We start from the raw sequence: 18,418 nt of genomic DNA on the forward strand, positions 1-18,418 counted from the left end.
GGTCTGGGAAATGATAGACTGTCATCTTTTTATACTTCTTAAACAAACAATAAATTTGTGAAGAATCAACAGGACAGGTTTGGATGCTTGTTGGTGAGGAATCTCATCTAAACAGAGCTTGGGCTTGGATGGTTACCTAGTAACAAGGCTTTTACCTTAAGCTTCTTCCCCCTCGCCCGCCTCTGGGTTCCCTAACTCGAGCGGTAAGAAGGGCACCTTTCCCGTGGGAGTGATCGCCTGCTTTCTGGGGACAGGAGAGAGGTCAGAAAGTTCTTGCGTTGGCAGTTTTTTAAGTAACTTTAATTCAAAATAATACGCATTGTGGGATATTTTGCGGCGTCCTGCCCTGTTCCCATAGAACACAAACAGAAAACTTTGGAAGCATACACTTAATTTATTTGGAAATTGATTTTTTTCATATGGATGAATCCTTCCACAGTTGACTCCAGCTCCGCAGGGAACCGGGTCGCTCAGAGGCGCTGGGCGCTCTCCGCCGCCGCTGGCTGCCCCTCGGGAGACCGTGCGCGGAGCGAAAGCCAATCCTCACCGCTCCACCTTCCCCGCCCATCGCCCCGCCTCGCACCCTCCACCGGGCCGCGGCGCCTGGGCATGCGCCCTGAGGCGGAGGAGCGCGGCGGGCGGGGCGTGAGGCCCCAAGGCCCAGTCAGTAAACCACCGAGAGGCGGAGACATCCCAATTCCTAGAGGAGACAGGTGTGTGGGGGGCGGGCAAGGGGTAGTGGTGGCAAAAAAAAAAAAAAAAAAAAAGGACCGACCCGGAAGCGAAACGGAGGAGCTTCCGTTCTTTGTTCTGTCCCCGGTGTGTGGGTCTGTGACAGTGTCCAGCGGGGCCTGGTCCGTGTCCGGACCCCCCAAGTCTTCCGTCCCTGCCTCCAGGGTGAGTCCGGCCGCCCGCAGGGCTCGCGGTGAGACGGAGGCTGTGGTCGCCGGGGAAGGGCGTGGTGTCCGCGCCGCTGCGGCCCGTGGGATCCCCAAGCCCGCCCGGAGCGGGGTGCCGAAGGCGCTGCTCCCTCGCCCGCAGCCGGCCCCCGACGCCGCTTCCCCAGGGACGCCCTTCCCCCGGGCGGTACCCGGCATGGGAGGGAAGAAAGGGGCTCCGGTTCTGGTTTTGGGGCCTAGCGCCCGGCTCGAGCACTTAAAAGTTCCACTGTGGCTGTAGGAGGGTCCCTGTCTTCAAGACCGCTGATGACAGCGACGCTAACTTGGCAGTTCTCCGAGACGCTTTTAATGGAGGTTTACACAGTTACTCGCGCCTGCGGCCGCAAAGGAGGTCTGGTTGGTTCTCCTTTCCTGGGTTTTAGGATTAGAGAAGGAGTTCTTCGAAGTGTGCATGGTTAGAACTAGGTCTGGGAGGGAGTGCAGACTCAGATTATGGGAGTGATCCTCTGGCGTCCCGTAAGTCGAGTCTTTTATGGTGAGTAGTACTACTGTTTGGCTCCCATTTGTAACTAACTGTATTATATCCCTAATTTGATACGCTTTTGACGTGGGATTGAACAGAGATCCGGTGTTTACCCTCTGAAGGGCATGTGTAAACTGCCAGAGGATGATGAACAGGAAACTGATGGACTAATTAGAGAAACGATAGGTATTTATCCCCAAGAAGAGATGTTTGAGGAGAGGGGGCATCATTCGGTTTTGAACAATTGTGTGGAAGAAGATTCTATCACTGAAGCTCCACAGGGCGCGAGGCCTCTGTAAGGTGACGGTCCAAGGGCTTAGATTTTCAGCTTACCATCTGCTGGCTAAGCTGTGCAGCAGGGGAACAGAAGACACCCTTGTGAATTTGAAGTATTGAGAGTATCTAGCAAGTTAGCTGACAATGTTAGGAACTTTAGAAGACGTTCCTTACACTGAATGGGAGGTAGACCTGGAGAACTTTCAGTTCCCTTTCAACTTTCTTCAGGGTGCAACGCAAATACCAGTTGTGGTCTTAATTAGTATTTCTTAGCATGCATCTCCCTTCCCCCGCCCCCCCTTATCTGTAAATATCTAGATTAGAAGTGGAGTTTATGTGAGTATTTAAAATGCTTTTTTCTTTTTTCCCCTTAATCGTACAGCATTGGCATCAACTAAAGTCAGAATTCCCAGGAACTTGAACAGAGGCTCCCAGTAATTGCTGCCGAGAGATAGCTCCAAAGAAGGCAGGAAAGAATACAGCAGGTAAAGCTTTCCGTGGCTCGTTTTCACCACCAGGCCATCTTTCTCAGTGCCCAGAAGCAGCTCCAAGAAGAGGAATTGGCAGTGGAGCACCTGAAGCTGTGGGAGCACAATGGAGATTTTTTTCTACGAGAAACATTGTTTACTGCTCTAGCTAGACACTGGGGACTTGTTCTCAACAATATGCCTTTGAGTTCCAGCTTTGGTTAACCCAGCTGTGAGAAGGGAGCATTGCTCTTTGTCTCTGGAGTCAGAGCCTCTGATTTTCTTTCTAAGAAGAGTTTGGATGGAGAGCTGGTTTATTGGGGATGTGTGCTTATTAAAACAGTCCTGGAAATTGTAAAGTTGGTTGATAGGAACAAAGAGATGGCTAGCTCTGAGAGACATTGTTTAAAGGGACTTAGCTGGGAGAGTGTTACTGACAAGAGAGTATGTTACCCACCTTGAGCTGGTGGGCCTGGCTCATACCTGATTCAGTGCTTTTCAGCCTGACTGGTGTGGTTCAGTGGTTGAGCGTGGAGCTATGAACTGGGAGGTGAGGGCACATGCCCAGATTGTAGGGTTGTGCAGGTTTCTGTCATCGTTGATGATTCTATATCTCCCTCTCCCTTCCTCTCTGAAATCATTAATATATATATATATATATATATATATATATATATATATATATGTATGTATATATATATATATATATATAATTTTTTTAAGTGCTTTTCACTGTGTAATGGTGTTGGTAGTGAGCATTTTATACCCCTTTGTTGCCCAAAGACTAGAGTTCTCTGAACTCTCAGTGGCTCTCAGACCGGGCCCCTCCCCTTTTTATGCTTGTGTGAATGCAGCAGTCTGTGATGATAAAGCAAATATTGTTCCTGGCTTTTTACTCCTTTTAGTAGAGCTTTGCAATATAGTTGGCACTCAGTTTTGTTGTTATTTGAGCAAATAAGTAAAGAGAGGGGCTGTAAACAAAATCCAGGGTGTTGTGTGTGTTTTTTTCTTGCTTGAGGATAAGGATGCTCAGGTGGCTGCTGCATCTATTCTAGATCTGTTTATTTATTTGAAAGAGACAGAGGAAGTGGGGAGAGGAGGAACAATGATTTATTGTTCCACTTATTTATGCATTCATTGGTTGCTTCTTGTATATGCCCTGACTGTGGATTGAACCTGCAACCTTGGTATATTGGGATGGAATTCTAACCAACTGAGCTACCCCATCAGGGTTTAGATCTGTTGATTCTTGCCACAGTATTTAGTGAAGGCAAACTTTTACCTGAGATCAAACCTTAGATTAGGTGTTAATGTTACATTTTATTCACTAGGGCCAGAGAAAAGATCTCTTTTGCTTGTTGTAGTAGCTGGGGATTTAGGGACATTAGTAGGGATAAAAACAGAGTAATCAGTAATCTTGTATTTTTTTTAAAGTATTGGTTCCTGCTTCAGGGATTTATATTCTGACCCAAGGAAATGTATTAGAAGAGAAGGGAGATAAAAAGAAAGTTGGTTGCTACCTTCTCAGTGAGAGGAAACATAGCAAATGGGACTAATCTTTTATTTACTTACTAGTGGCCTGGTGCACGGATTCGTGCACATTGAAAGGAAAATAATTAGAAGAAATATTTTAATTTCGCTATTCGCCCTTTCTCTATAATAGAAGTGTCAACCAAATTTACAACCGGCAATGACAGATCAAAACATGCATGTGATTGGCGCCAGCGAGAGCTTTCTATGTATCATGCATGTGTGAATCAACTTAGCCTTTTATATATATATATAGAATAAACTTGCTTAATTAGACCTGCTTTCTGATGTAGCTAAACTTTTTCCAGCCCAGTGAAGTACCCCAACTTCTCTTTCAGATAATTGTCAGCAACACAACAGTAAATATCAACATGAAGCAGATTATTATTGTAGATCATACAGGGAGAACAAAGGTTAATACATTTAACTGCAGCAGTGTTTAACTATATTCTGCGCAGTGAGAAAACCTAAAGTAATTTTCAAGGTCCACTGTTTCTTCTTTTCAGTCGGGTCAAGTTTCTAAACTTTATAGATCTCCGTTTTCTGGCTAATGAAAAGAAAATAGGATTCCACTGAGTCTCCTATCTACCTACTCCAGGACTTCTGTGAGGTTCAAATGAGATGAGGCATGGGAAAACGCTTCCCAGACATTTAGTTAAAGTGTGAAATGTTTGCACCTGGCTATAAAGCAAGTCGTGTTCTGGGCTAAAAAAACTGTAAGGATGCTAGTCGCCACTAGGGAGAGGAAGCTGGGTGTTGCTACGTGACGTCATTACCCGGACAGTTGGACACTTAGCATATTAGCCATATATATATATATATATATATATATATATATATATATATATATATATAAAATATTCTTTAATCCTCACTCAAGGGTATTTTTTTTTCCAGATTTTCAGACAGAATGGAAGGGAGGGAGAAGGGGGATAGGGGAGAGAGACACATTGATCGGTTGCCTCCCACATGCTCCCTGACTGGACAAGGGATCAATCCACAGCTGAGGTACATGCCCTTGACCAGGAATTGAACCCTGAACCTTTTGGTCTGATGCTCTAACCACTGAGCCAAAGCAGCCAGGGCTGGGACTAGTCTTTTAGATCTGGATAAATATATACACCCAGTCCCTGTAATGAGACTCAGGAAGACCACAAAAAGGGCTCAAGTTCTTTGACAGTGTCCCACCTATGACTGGGACTGAAAGCAGAAAACCATTTTAGAAAGAAAGGGGAGGAAGAATTTATCTCATTTAATTTAATAGAGCTGTTTGACCTAGTTCTGTGAAACAGGTGTTGTTCCCCAGGTTTTTTAAATGAGAGAGAGTGCTCACTAAGTTTCTCTGGTCTCTGTTATTTGGGTGCTCTTTCATGGTCCCTGTCCTCTAATTATAACAGCTAAATTTAATATAACAGCTAGAAATTTAATGAAGTGTTTTTTTCTCCTGCCAATTCTAGTGTTAGGAGTTTTTTTTCCTCCTCTATAAACAAATAGCTTTCTCCATTACCCCCCAATTTTTTTAAAGTATATATTTATTGATTTCAGAGCGGAAAGAAGAGAAAGAAACATCATTGATGAGAGAGAATCATTGATCATTTGCCTCTTGCATGCCCACACTGGGGATCCAGCCAGCAGCCCGGGCATGTGCCCTGACAGGGATCGTACTATGACCTCCTGGTTTATAGGTTGACACTTAACCACTGAACCATGCTGACTGGACCCAAATATTCTCTTTTTTCCCCCCCCAAATATTCTTAAAATGTGTATGATTTTGCAATCTATATGTGTACTATTTTTTTTCACTTTATTCTGATTCTTTTCATTTTGATAGTTGCTTAGTATTTCATTCTATTAATATAATTATTTGGCACTAGTATTCTCCAATTTTTGCTGTTATAAATATCCCTCAGTTTCTGTGTGGAGCCAAAGGTAGGATATTGTTGAGGAACTTTTAGTGATTCTCCTATAATCTCATTACAGGGAGTAGGAGTATATATATTCACCTGGGTCTTAAAGACTAGCCCCAGTTGCTGCATTTTCTCTCATTGTTCTTGGGTACTAACTAAAATGCTAGTTCCCCTCTCTGTATTGAGGAGATGGGTTGTGTGTTTTTTTAAATCTTTTAACCTTGAACTTTTGCTTCTGCAGTGCTTCCTCTTTCTCATTCAGAAAACCTATTTCCTGCTGAGTCTGCAAATAGGAGACCAGAGACAGGAGCTTCTGGCCTTACCCATGGAAACTCAGGCTGATCATGCATCTCAGGAACCTCAGTCCCTGCTTGAGAGTGGTATGGAATAGGGGATTCATTTATTCTTTTATTCAGTCATTCAATAGTCATCTATTGAAATTTCAGATACTAGGATAACTGTTAGAATCCTGATATGATTAAGGTCTGTGGGTTCCTTGTGAAAGATTAAGAAACTGTGACAGTCACCAAATTCCATTTTCTAAGGGCTTTGTAGCAGCCAATAGTGTTTTGGGATTTGTAGATCTGGGGGATGGAGTGTTATGTCTTCAGTCAGGGATAGGGTAAAGCTCCTAGTTTTCCTCTGGTCTAAGAGAACTTCATGCGATAGTTTGAATTCAGTGAGGGAGCGAATGATGGAAGGAATATGAACAGGACAGCCTGTGTTTCTGTCCAAGTTTGGGAGAATGGACAAGAACACATTCATCAATAATTATAGGACTGGGCAACTTTCATTGAGAGTAGAGTGACTGGAGAGAAAGGAAGGGACTGAGGGCAGAGTGGAGAGCAAGAATCAATAGGGCTTTAGACATCTCTCTTTAGGATGGGCCCACACCAAATGTACCTGTTATAACACCCTTAGTAGCTGCAGAGGAAGTGAACTTAGAAATGTCAGAGGAGTGGGTCCTAGGTTGTCCCAGGACCCTATGAGTTTTCTGTAAGTTGGGAGGCCAGACAGCAGCAGATAGACTCACTCATAGACACTTTTATTGTCCTCAGATCTTCCTTCCTCAAAAGTTCCCGAATTTTCCAACAAGGACAGTTTGGGGGATGAGATGCTGGCAGCTGCACTCCTAAAGGCCAAGTCTCAGGTAAGCTGTGGTCCCCTTATCCTCTTTTTCTTTCCCATTTTGTGGACATTTTTGGTACAGCAACATCCCATTCAATGCCCCAACCACAATTCACTCCATCAGGACTGTGGTCCTTTCATGCTGAGTAAGACTTTCTTGGAATCTCATCTCTCTTCACCCTAATCACCTTTTCCCAGATTCCCAAATATTACTCAACCCCATCCCAAATTTTGTGTGTGTGTGTGTGTGTGTGTGCTGCCAGTCCTACCCTCACCCTGAAATTTCATGCAGGAATGTGTTGTTTCAGGAGTTGGTGACATTTGAGGATGTGGCTGTATACTTTATCCGGAAGGAGTGGAAGCGTTTGGAGCCTGCTCAGAGGGATCTCTATAGAGATGTGATGCTGGAGAATTATGGGAATGTATTCTCATTGGGTAAGGAGTTATGCTTTCTCAATAAAACTCCCTTGACATTTCTTTGCTTCCTTATTTGCTAGTAACAGTTGAGTCAATGAAAATAATTAACTAAGGACTGACTTAGTCTCAGAAAATTCTGACAGTAATAATAGTAACCCCATTTGTACAGTACTTTGCAGTTTATAAAGAGGTTTCATATATACTCATTTAATCCTCATAGTAACGGCAGTGGAAGTAGCAAGAATTATCCTCATTTTATAGGTGAGGAAAGTGAGGTCAGAGGTCTTAAATGTTTTACACAGGGTCCTATAGGGGTTGGTGGCAGCTCAAGCTCTGGTCTTTTAAGTCCAAATATGATGCTTTTCCCCATGCTATTCTTAGAATTTAACGTATAATCCAGAGACTTTTCCAAAAGATTAGCAAGTTGGGATCCCTGAACGTGTGAAGTACTGGTCTGTGCCCAGGTGAACATTCTGGAACTCTGTGTATCTGGAACGCTATCTCCTCCCCTTCTTTGTTGGACTGCCTCTAGGGATTTGTTGCTTTGTTCATGATCTAATGCAACTGCTGCTCTGGTAGAAATTTTAATTTGGTATAGGGAACAATTATCTTTTTAACCTTTAGTCTGTAGACTGTTAATTCCTTGTCTCTTTCCTATTTTCAGTGAAAACTTTTTCCTGAGCAGTGCCAGAAGGTCTTCCTAACTCCTATTTGAGACCTCCCTGACATTTCCTTTCTATAACCTGCAGATCCTAGGTCTGGGATTGAGCTCTGGGCCTGCTTGATATGAGCAGGATAAAACCTTGTCCCATGTTTTTTTCCGATGAGCAGGATTCCCATTTCTGTGTTTTTTTTTGTGTGTGTTTTTTTAAATCTTCATCCGAGGAATGAGGATTTTTCCCCATCCATCTTTTTTAGAGTATATAGAAGGGAGAGGGGAGGGGAAGAGAGGGAAAGAGGAGAGAGAGAGAAACAGCGATGTGAGAGAGACACATTGATTGGTTGCTTCCTGAACACGCCCTGATTGGAGCCGGGGATCGAACCTGCAACACAGGTATGTGCCCTTGACTGGGCATCAAACCCAAGATCCTCTGGTATACAGGTCGATGCTCTAACCACTGAGCATTGCCAACCAGGGCTCCCGTTTCTGTATTTTGACATGAAATCTAGGCTGAGGAAGAGCTGAGGGTCCTGGGTTTGAAGGAAATTAAGAAGAGAGATTCTGCCGAAACCGGTTTGGCTCAGTGGATAGAGCATCGGCCTTCGGACTCAAGGGTCCCAGGTTCGATTCCGGTCAAGGGCATGTACCTTGGTTGCGGGCACATCCCCGTAGGGGGTGTGCAAGAGGCAGCTGATCGATGTTTCTCTCTCATTGATGTTTCTAACTCTCTATCCCTCTCTCTTCCTCTCTGTAAAAAATCAATAAAATATATTTTAAAAAAGAGAGAGATTCTGAAAGGTACCTGTTCAAGTGAGGGATAAATATCTATTTCTGATCCTAACACTTTTTTTATTGACAGCCTAAAAATGCTAACATCTAGACCCTTTATAGTTATTTTTTATGTGTGAAGTTCCCTTTAGAAACTCTTAAGATAGTGAAAATAGAGAAATCAAATATGGAAATTGTTTACATATTCTCACATCATAGCATAGCCTTCTAGGCCTAAGGCCCACAAATGGACTTTTGCCTATTTCCTGAATTTGACATACGTGGCACAGCTACAAACAACTATTCTTTTCACCTAGGGCAGTGGTAGGCAAACTGCGGCTCGAGAGCCGCGGTTTGCCACTTTGTTGACTAATGAGTTTGCCGACCACTGGGATAGGGGCTAATCACAAGGAATAACAACAGCCTGTAATTTTTGGAATCGAGAGTTTAGGTCAGTGATCGGCAAACTCAGTCAACTCGCGAACCGCGGTTTGCCGACCACTGACCTAGGGCTGTAGGGGGTTACTAATGACTTCAACCTTGGTGTTCCTTCCTGTTCTGCTACTGTTTCTCAACACCTTCCACACTTTTCTTAAACAGTTCTGGTAGTCACCATCTCCCAAATTATATCTACAGTCTTTAACCTCTCCAAGGACTTTCTCACTTCATTAAACAACATGTTCTTCCCTGCCTCTACCTGATCCATTCTCTCCTTAAAATCCAATTTTCTCTATACTTCTAGCTGGTATCTCAGTTTTGCTTCCTACCTTTCTCCTTCCCTGTTTCCTCTTATTTTGCCTTACTACACACAGCCTGGGCAGGTAAGAGGTATGCCCATGATTATCCTGTCCTCTGGTTTTGATTTTTCCACAAGGAACCAGTGATGTTTGTATTTTGTATTGTGCCAGATGGTGAGACCAGAACTGAGCATGACCAAGAAATTTCTGAAGATACAGAATCACATGGGGTGATATTGGGAAGATTCCAAAAGGATATTTCTCAGGGTCTTAAGTTTGAAGAAGCCTATGAAAAAGAAGTCAGTCTCAACAGGCAGCTGGGGAACTCTTCTGGAGAAAAACTGCATAGGAAGATACAAGATTTTGGTCAAGTGACAGTTGAGGAAAAGCTAACCCCTATGATAGAGAGAAGTGAGAAATATAATGATTTTGGGAACAGCTTCACTGTGAGTTCCAACCTTATTTCACATCAGAGACTTCCTGTGGGAGACAGACCCCATAAGTGTGATGAATGTAGCAAGAGCTTTAATCGAACTTCAGACCTTATTCAACATCAGAGAATTCACACTGGGGAAAAACCCTATGAATGTAGTGAATGTGGGAAGGCTTTCAGCCAGAGCTCCCATCTTATTCAGCATCAGAGAATCCACACTGGAGAGAAACCTTATGAATGTAATGATTGTGGGAAGACCTTCAGTTGTAGCTCTGCTCTCATTCTACATAGAAGGATCCACACTGGAGAGAAACCTTATGAATGTAATGAGTGTGGGAAAACCTTTAGCTGGAGCTCCACCCTTACTCATCATCAGAGAATCCACACTGGAGAGAAACCGTATGCTTGTAATGAATGTGGAAAAGCCTTCAGTAGAAGCTCTACCCTCATTCATCACCAGAGAATCCACACTGGAGAGAAGCCCTATGAATGTAATGAATGTGGGAAGGCCTTCAGCCAGAGCTCACACCTCTACCAGCACCAGAGAATCCACACTGGAGAGAAGCCCTATGAATGTATGGAATGTGGAGGAAAGTTTACCTATAGTTCAGGCCTTATTCAGCATCAAAGAATTCACACAGGGGAGAATCCCTATGAATGTAATGAGTGTGGGAAAGCCTTTAGGTATAGTTCAGCTCTTGTTCGCCATCAGAGAATTCACACTGGAGAGAAGCCTTTGAATGTAATAGGAATGAGCAAAAGTTCTCTGAGAGTTACTGCTGAATTAAATATCAGAGAGTCTACATGAAAGAGAGCCACACACCTGTTTTTCTCACTTCCTCTGAGTCTGAAGACCCCCTGCCTTACTATAAAAGTATGAACAACTTAGGATGTGTCCCTTCTGATGCAAATCTTTCACTTTAGAGAATGGGGAAAATTGGACAAATCATCCTGGCACAATGATTAGCAACCTGGTCAGTTTCCCCAGGAACAATACCAGCCTTAAAAAGTTAGGAGGCAAGCAGCAGATGAAGTGCTGGAAATAGAGGGAAGCTCTGGGACCAATCACCTTCCATTATGGAAGGGAGTTTGCACTAGATCATATTTCTCACACCATGGGAGCCTTCTTACCAAGGTGAAGGTGGAAGCACAGTAGGAGTAAAATTCTAAGGATTCCTCTAGTTGGAGTCAGTTTACTCGGCACAGGTGGCAGTGGAAAGAATGTTCTGGGTCCTGTTACTTGCTAAGAAAGGGAAAAGGAATTTCAAATGCGTTGAAGTAACTAACAAGCTGTTAACAAAAGAAAGGGGAAAGAATGCTGTATGTGGAAGCCACTGTTTCTAATCCTGCTTTAAGTTTTGATAAGGAGATAGGGTGATGAGGGATTTGTTATTTGAGGGTGAGGAGTTTCTGAAAGTATTCTGGCAATTTTGTTGGAGAACCCAGGACTAATTGGGAAGTACAGCTAATCAGTGAGTCTAACATGAGGAAATGGATCAAAAGCATTTAGCATTAGTCTTTGTTTTCTTTCCTCTTCTCTCCCTCTTCCTCTCACCACTCCTGTGATAAAAAGTTATTTAATTCAAACCCTAGTGACTTAAGGATGCTTTTAAGGAGCTTGCTCAGCCAGCTTGCCATGCCCTCTGTCACCTATGACCTGTGACATCTGGCCCCAGCAGCCAAACTTCTGACCCCACCTCTGACTTCAACAGCAGAGTATGAATGCAAACATAGCAAAGCCCAGAGAAGGAAGGCTCTGGCCTGTGCCTGGTGGCAGGGCTCCTTGCTGGGTTAAGATGGAGCTCCTGAATTTACCAGCTGAAGGGATGACCTCATTATGTTTTCCCAATACTGCTCATCCTGTAGCATAAATGAAGTGCACTATTAAACAGAATAGTTTTTCAGAAGAAGGGCTTGAGTGTGTTCTTGTGTAGGGGCCAAGTTTATTTTAATTTAAACAGTGACTATAAATGGAATCTTTAAAAATTAACCTTAAAAATATTTTTATAGCCAACCATTTCTCTCAGTCACAAATATGTGACCTCTTTCCCTCAAGATTCCCATTATATTCCTCTAGATACTACTACAGACTATTCCATCATTTACACAATCTCTCATACCTTTATATCTACATACAGTTTTTTTGTGCTCCATATCATTCTGTGTGGTATGATACTAAAATCAGCAGCTAAAACTAGAAAGGTTACTGGGCATGGGATCCCTGATAAGAGCTTACTTGAATGTTGGGTAGCAATGGGCATATTTAGATTTTTTTTTAAGTTTATTGTTGAAAGAATTGCAGATGTTCCCTTTATTTCCCCCCATTGACCTCTTCCTCACTCCTTCCTCCCCAAGCCTTCACTGCACTATTATCTTCATTGGTTTTGCATATCCCCTTTCCCCATTCCCTCTGCGAATCCTCACTCTGTTGCATGCTAACAAAAAAGTCTAATGGAGAAGATGAGGAAATGTCTGGAACTCTAGCCCCTGAAAAATTTTGGATCATGTATTATGATCACCTAATGTGTTTTAACTTTCTTTAAATATATATATAAATGTGAGCTAGGTCTTACAGATAATATGTGGTAAATAAGAAGAGGTTCCAGGCAGGATGGTTGGGGGTGGGCCTGAGTACGGCCTCTTAATGTGAAGCTCTGGGAAAGACCCCTGAACAAGAAGGGTCAGCCCCTTCTCTGCCCAGATGCTGAGCCCTTCACGTCCCATAAGACTTCATGACGCAGACCCTTTCAGTGGGACATGAGACTGTGTAGGCCATTACATGAGAAATCTTTTTTGAAAAGGTCTCAAACTATTTTCATAACATTTTATTCACCTCATTTCCCTGATTATTCCTATTCCCATCAATTCCTCTTAATCCCTAACTGAGCAGTCCTTAATGTATATGATACTTGTGTCTCGGTGAACCGGTGAACCCATTTATTTCCAAGGCCTCCACTATTCAATGCAAATAAGTTTTAAATCTGCACGTGTGGTACTGATCTTTCCCAAACTCCAGTCTTGGGTCTCCAGCAGACTGCAGGGTGCATTTACACTTGGATCTCTTAAAAGTTTCAAATGATGTGTTTCAAATCAGGTATGTCTTCCCCATCAATGCCCCCTCTCAAAATTTCTGCAAACCTCTCAGAGTCATAACTTCTGAATTTTTATTTTTAAATATATATTTGTATTGATTTCAGAGAGGGAGAGATAGAAACATCAATGATAAGAGAATCATTGATCGGCTGTCTCCTGCACACCCCCTACTGGGGATGGAGCCCACAACCTGGGCATGTGCCCTTGACCGTAATCGAACCCTGGACCCTTCAGTCCACAGGCTGACACACTCTATCCACTGAGCCGAACCGGCTAGTGCACTTGCACGTTTTTAAATTATTTGTAACCTACATCTAACCAACATCAATCCTGTGCAGGTTCAGTGAGCATGCAGTGTGAAAGATAAGAGATTATCAGAGGGGAAGTTTTCAGAGTTGAGATCATGGAGGAAGTGGGATTTCCAAGTGATGACATGCATATACTCTACCTGGCCCCTTTCCCAAATGTTTTTCATATATTAAATCATTTAATACTCACTATGACCTGTGTGTAAGGCAGTTGTTAGTATAATCCCATTTTACAGACAAGGAAACAATTGGACTTGCCCAGTGAGATCAGGGTTCTACTTAGTGGAGGCTGGGCGCCAGGTAGATGGCTTGGATGTGAGATGGGGAGGCACCCACCTCTGAAGAGAACCTTATCTAGGCAATAATCTTGTCTTGTCATTTATGGTTCTACAATCTGTATAGTTCATCCTCTTCATTTCCATTGCTGTTAACTTGAGTTCAGGTCGTCATTCCCCCCTGAATTATATAGTCTCCTAATGGATTGATATCTTTTATTTTCTCTCACTACAAATCACTCCCCAAAGCACTATACCCAGTTTGTCGCTTCTTTATCAAAATGTTTCAGTGGCTGCTCTTATAGAATAAAATTCAAACTCCTTAGCTGTATGTAGTCAAGGCTTTCATTGAACTGGTTGCCACATAAATGTCTGGCCTTAACTCTTAGTGCTCCTCTTCACACATCTGAAAATCAAATGTGTGAAAAGCCAGAGCTGGCAGAACAATAAAAACAGATTTGATTAAAAACTATTGCAATAGGGAGAAAGAGACCTCAGTAAGAATTGGGCCCTGCCCATCCAGGTGGCTCGGTTGGAGCATCATCCTGTGCACCAAAGGGTTTTGGGTTCGATCCTTATTCAGGGCAAGTAGGAGAGGTACCCAATCAATGTTTCTCTCCTGCCCCCGATTCCTCTCTAACATCAATTAGAAAAAAGGCACAAAAACATGTCCTCGGGTGAGGATAAAAACCAACAAAAGAGCTGGCCTAATTCTGAATACAGCATGGCCAAGTGGGAATTTATAGCTAAGGAGTAGGGTGGGGGTCAGTGGGTGAAAATTTTCTAAGAGGAAACATTCAGGGGTAAGAGGGGTTTGGGCTAAACTGACCTAATAGGATCCTTGCTGAAGACAGGCCAGGGTGATTAGACGTTGCTATGAAGTGATGCTGGAGGATGGGGGACTTGCTAAAGTGGGTGTAGAAGGTTCAGGATCCTGAGTAAGATTTAGTCAAGCAAAGAATTGTGTCACATCAAATAGCAAGATTATAACAAGGCCACATACACAACTTACGTTCATGACCATGAGCTTGTTTCCTCAACAGTGTACCCATATCTTGCTCCAGTTCCTCACATCCAATCAATAAAAATCGAAGTCCAAGAGGGCCTGAGAAACCATTTTCAAACTCCCAACTCTGCATAAACTTTCAATAGTACCCCTGACAGATGACTATTCATTCTCTATTGTAATATCTTCAGGGAAAAGAGGCTCGTTACACCAGGCAAAAGCAGACAATTCCACTGTTGAGCATTCTGATTGCTGGAAATTAAAATAAAGCTGAATTCTGTCTTGTACGCTTCAGCCTTGCAGTTAGCTTGTGGTTTTGTATTATCTCTGAAATGAGGAGGATGAGCAAGATTTCCAAGGACACCATCAGTCATAGCAAAAGCAATTTTCTAACTACCCCACGCACCCCAAGTTACACCTGTTCTTTGAGATCCAACTCAGTAATTCTGAGAAAGGATATGTGGTAAGTTTCCAAGTAAGGGAAAAGCCTGCTTTTATCTGAACATTCCAGCTGACAGAAGTGTAAGCTACTGAGTGCTGATGGAGAAAAACATCTTAATTTTTTAAAAATGTATTTTATTGATTTTTTACAGAGAGGAAAGGAGAGGGATAGAGAGTGAGAAACATCGATAAGCTGCCTCCTGCACACCCCCCACCGGGGACGTGCCCACAACCAAGGCACACGCCCTTGACCGGAATCGAACCTGGGACCCTTCAGTCCACAGGCCGACGTTCTATCCACTGAGCCAAACCAGCTAGGGCAGTTTTGTTTTTTTTTAATTTTATTTTACGTGGGCTATATTACATATACATATTTTAGTATGGTACTTTTTGTTTAATCTTATATCCATGCCTTTGTTTTCATGACAAATACTCTTTTTTTAAATCTTTTATTGATTTCAGAGAGGAAGGGAGAGAGAGAGAGAACATTAATGGTGAGAGAGAATCATGTATCGGCTGCCTCTTGCACATCCCCTACTGGGGATCAAGCCCACAACCCCAGCATGTGCCCTTGACCGGAATTGAACCCAGGACTTTTCAATAAGCAGGCCCACGCTCTATCCACTGAGCCAAACTGGCTAGGGCTTAATGAATTGTGTGAGGGTTTTTTAAAATTAAATTATTGTTTTTTTAAAGCTATCCAAAGATATTTTCTTTCTTTTAAATTGTTTATAAAGTTTAAATTTTTTCTACTTTAAAAAAATGAAAGTTCAGTCAGGTGCACTATTTTAAATATGTCAGCAAAGAACTGAAGATTTTGAAATGAATAAAAAATTATATGGACTGAGTCTAGGCGAGAAGGGACCCGGAGGGGCAGGTGGCCGGAAAAAAAAAATTATATAGACTACTTTCTACATACAAAGAGAAATATAGTCAGAGAGTGGTTTCTCCAGGAATGATAAAGGATTCTTATGTTCCTCCATAGGCATATTTTTTTATTGTGTATTCTCTGCTTTGGTTGCTGACACCAACTTGTTAGTCAGCCATGCCAGAAACCTGGGAATTGTTCTGGATGCGTTGTTTCTCCATCTCTCACCTATACAGCTTGTCTGTCAATATACTGTCTTGCCCATTCCTGTGACTTATGCTTTGGCCTAGGCTATCCTTAACTCCATTCAGGACTTGGACACCAGCATGAGGGTAGGTCTTTTGGTTTCTAAAGTCTTCTCCAATCCATTCTTCATACCTATGCAGGATGACAGCACCTCAAAACCTTTCAGTGGCCCCTCCTCATCCCCTAGGTCAAAGTTCAAATTCTTTGTCATGACACAGGGCTTTTCATTTCCTCGCCCTGCCTACTTTCCCATCCTACCTCCTTGGACCCTTCTCATTCCAAATTCCTCACGTATTTTACGCTGGAGTGATGCAGTGACAGGAACAAATATTGTTGCGTACTTCTGTGCCTTTACACATACTATTTTTTTCTGAATGCCCTCTCCTCTTTGTTCACCTGACAACCTCTCAATGCACTAACTGAGCCACTTCAGCTGGGATGCAGGATAATTTTTAAAAATTTAAAAATGTCTGCCTCATGGATATGTCCAGTACAGGAAACAGTGCACTTATGTCCTTGATGTTAATTGGTGTAGTTGATTTGGTTAGACAGGAAAAACCTGTGGGCTATGGCTCAGAGAACATAGTATGTTAAAGGCAGGGCTGATTGATCCGTAGGGAAGATGGTTTGGGGGGTTCTCAGAGGGGCTGATCAGAAGGGAGATGAGTGGGTAACTAAGTCCTTGGAGTCCACATATGGCCCTGTGTTGAGATGGTGGATCTGGGAGGGGTGCGCAGCTCAACCCTGGCCTGGAGCCCTTTAACCCCCAGACACGACACCCACCTGCCTGCCACACCCGGTCTGTGGACCCATGATGGGCCCCATAGGAGGGAGCCTGTATTTGGGTGCCCCTGGGAGCAGGCAATGAGCAACTCATTGGGAAAACCGTGGTGTCAGCTCCTCTGGCTCTGTCCAAGCCCTGCCACAGACTGGCACCTGAACTTGGGGATTGAGCCACAACCCAGGCATGTGCCCTTGACTGGAATCGAACCCGTGACCCTTATGTCTGCAGGCCGATGCTCTAGCCACTGAGCCGATTGGGCTAGGGTATCCCATGGTGTCTTTCTAGACAGAACTGACAACCCTCAAATAATTTTGTTTTTTTTAATCCTCACCCAAGGATATTTTTCTATTGATTTTTAGAGAGAGTGGAAGAGGGAGGGAAAGACAGAGAAATATCAATGAGAGAGAAACACATGGATTGGTTGCCTCCTATACAAGCCCCAATCAGGACCCGGGCAAGGGAGGAGCCTGCAATGGAGGTACATGCCCTTGACAGGAATCGAACCCAGAACCCTTTGGTCAGCAGGCCGATGCTCTATCCACTGAGCCAAACCAGCTAGGGCCCTGAAATAATTTTTAAAGAGTGTTTACAAACTCGTAAGACTAATATCCCATTTATTATAAGAGCAATTTTGAGTTTAGATATATTTTTGAACTACCATAAAATATCTTCTGTCTTTAACATTCTCTAAATTTTCTCAAAAGATGGATTCCACAGTTACAGAATATGATTCAAGCCTCTTATTTGTTTTTATTTGTGTGTTTTTTCTTTTTGGTAAAAAATAGTATTTATTGCATACACCAAGCATACCATACTTTTTTGGTGATTTAAAAAATTGTGGTAAAATATACATAAATTTTACCATTTTAAGTATATAATTCAGTGGCACCAAGTACATTCATAATGTTGGAGTCTTTTTGAAACATCAAACTTACAAGGTTTTCCTGGATTAAGAGTTTGAATAACTTTATATGCCTGATGTAGGATGCCTCCCATTTTATAACAATTACTAAAGGCCTGGTACATGAAATTTGTGCACGAGGGGCGGGCGGGGGGTGGAGGGGTTGCCCTCAGCCCAGCCTGCACCTTCTCAAATCCGGGACCCCTCGGGGGATGTCCGACTGTTGGAATCCCTCTCACAATCCTGGACCACTGGCTCCTAATCACTCACCTGCCTGCCTGCCTGGTCGCCCCTAACTGCCCCCCCGCCGGCCTGGTCACCCCTTACTTTTCCTCCTGCTGGCCTGATGTCCTCCAACTGTCCCCCTGTCGGCCTAGTCGCCCCTCACTGCCCCCTCTGCCAGCCTAATCATCCCCAACTGCCCCCGCCCCTGCTGGCCTGATTGCCCCCAACTACATCCCCCCGCCTGCCAGCCTAGTCACCCCCAACTGTCCCCCCTGTGGGCCTGGTCGTCCCCAACTGCACCCCCACTGGCTTAGTTGCCCCTAACTGCCCCCCCCCCCCCGCTGGCCTGGTTGCCCCCAACTGCCCCCCCTCAGTCTGGTCGCTCCAACTCCCCCCCCCCCCCCCCCGCCACCGGCCTGGTCACCCCTCATGGCCCCACCACTGGCCTGGTCGCCCCACACAGCCTGTTTGTTCAGTCATTCAGTTGTCCCTCACTAACGCCCCTGAGGGCCTGGTCATAGGCAG

At 43.7% G+C, this 18,418-nt stretch overlaps 1 protein-coding gene across 4 annotated transcripts; it reads left to right on the forward strand.

The window, feature by feature from the left end:
• The first annotated feature begins 766 nt into the window (after positions 1-766).
• Positions 767-18,056, forward strand: ZNF3 (zinc finger protein 3). 4 transcript variants are annotated; one of them, XM_079796878.1, is made up of 7 exons: positions 826-897; positions 1,180-1,290; positions 2,081-2,183; positions 5,844-5,982; positions 6,661-6,752; positions 7,039-7,165; positions 9,485-18,056. In XM_079796878.1, exons 4-7 carry the CDS (start codon positions 5,928-5,930, stop codon positions 10,552-10,554), a joined length of 1,344 nt encoding a protein of 447 aa, XP_079653004.1. In that variant the 5' UTR covers positions 826-897; positions 1,180-1,290; positions 2,081-2,183; positions 5,844-5,927; the 3' UTR covers positions 10,555-18,056. The 4 variants fall into 4 exon arrangements, with proteins under 4 accessions (XP_079653003.1, XP_079653006.1, XP_079653004.1 ...); XM_079796877.1 differs by lacking the exon at positions 1,180-1,290 and having other exon boundaries at positions 767-897; XM_079796880.1 differs by lacking the exon at positions 1,180-1,290 and having other exon boundaries at positions 767-897; positions 5,865-5,982.
• The last annotated feature ends 362 nt before the right edge of the window (positions 18,057-18,418 follow it).

This window comes from Cnephaeus nilssonii (assembly GCF_951640355.1).
Source record: "Cnephaeus nilssonii genome assembly, chromosome: 2".
Taxonomy (NCBI): domain Eukaryota; kingdom Metazoa; phylum Chordata; class Mammalia; order Chiroptera; family Vespertilionidae; genus Cnephaeus; species Cnephaeus nilssonii.

What these genes read in the sequence shown, in the direction of transcription:
- ZNF3 (XM_079796877.1), top strand. Translation starts at nt 5,928, where the DNA reads ATGGAAACTCAGGCTGATCATGCATCTCAGGAACCTCAGTCCCTGCTT. An exon ending in TCCTAAAGGCCAAGTCTCAG is followed by an intron (nt 6,753 to 7,038) that starts GTAAGCTGTGGT and finishes GTGTTGTTTCAG; the next exon opens with GAGTTGGTGACATTTGAGGA. An exon ending in TGGGAATGTATTCTCATTGG is followed by an intron (nt 7,166 to 9,484) that starts GTAAGGAGTTAT and finishes GTATTGTGCCAG; the next exon opens with ATGGTGAGACCAGAACTGAG.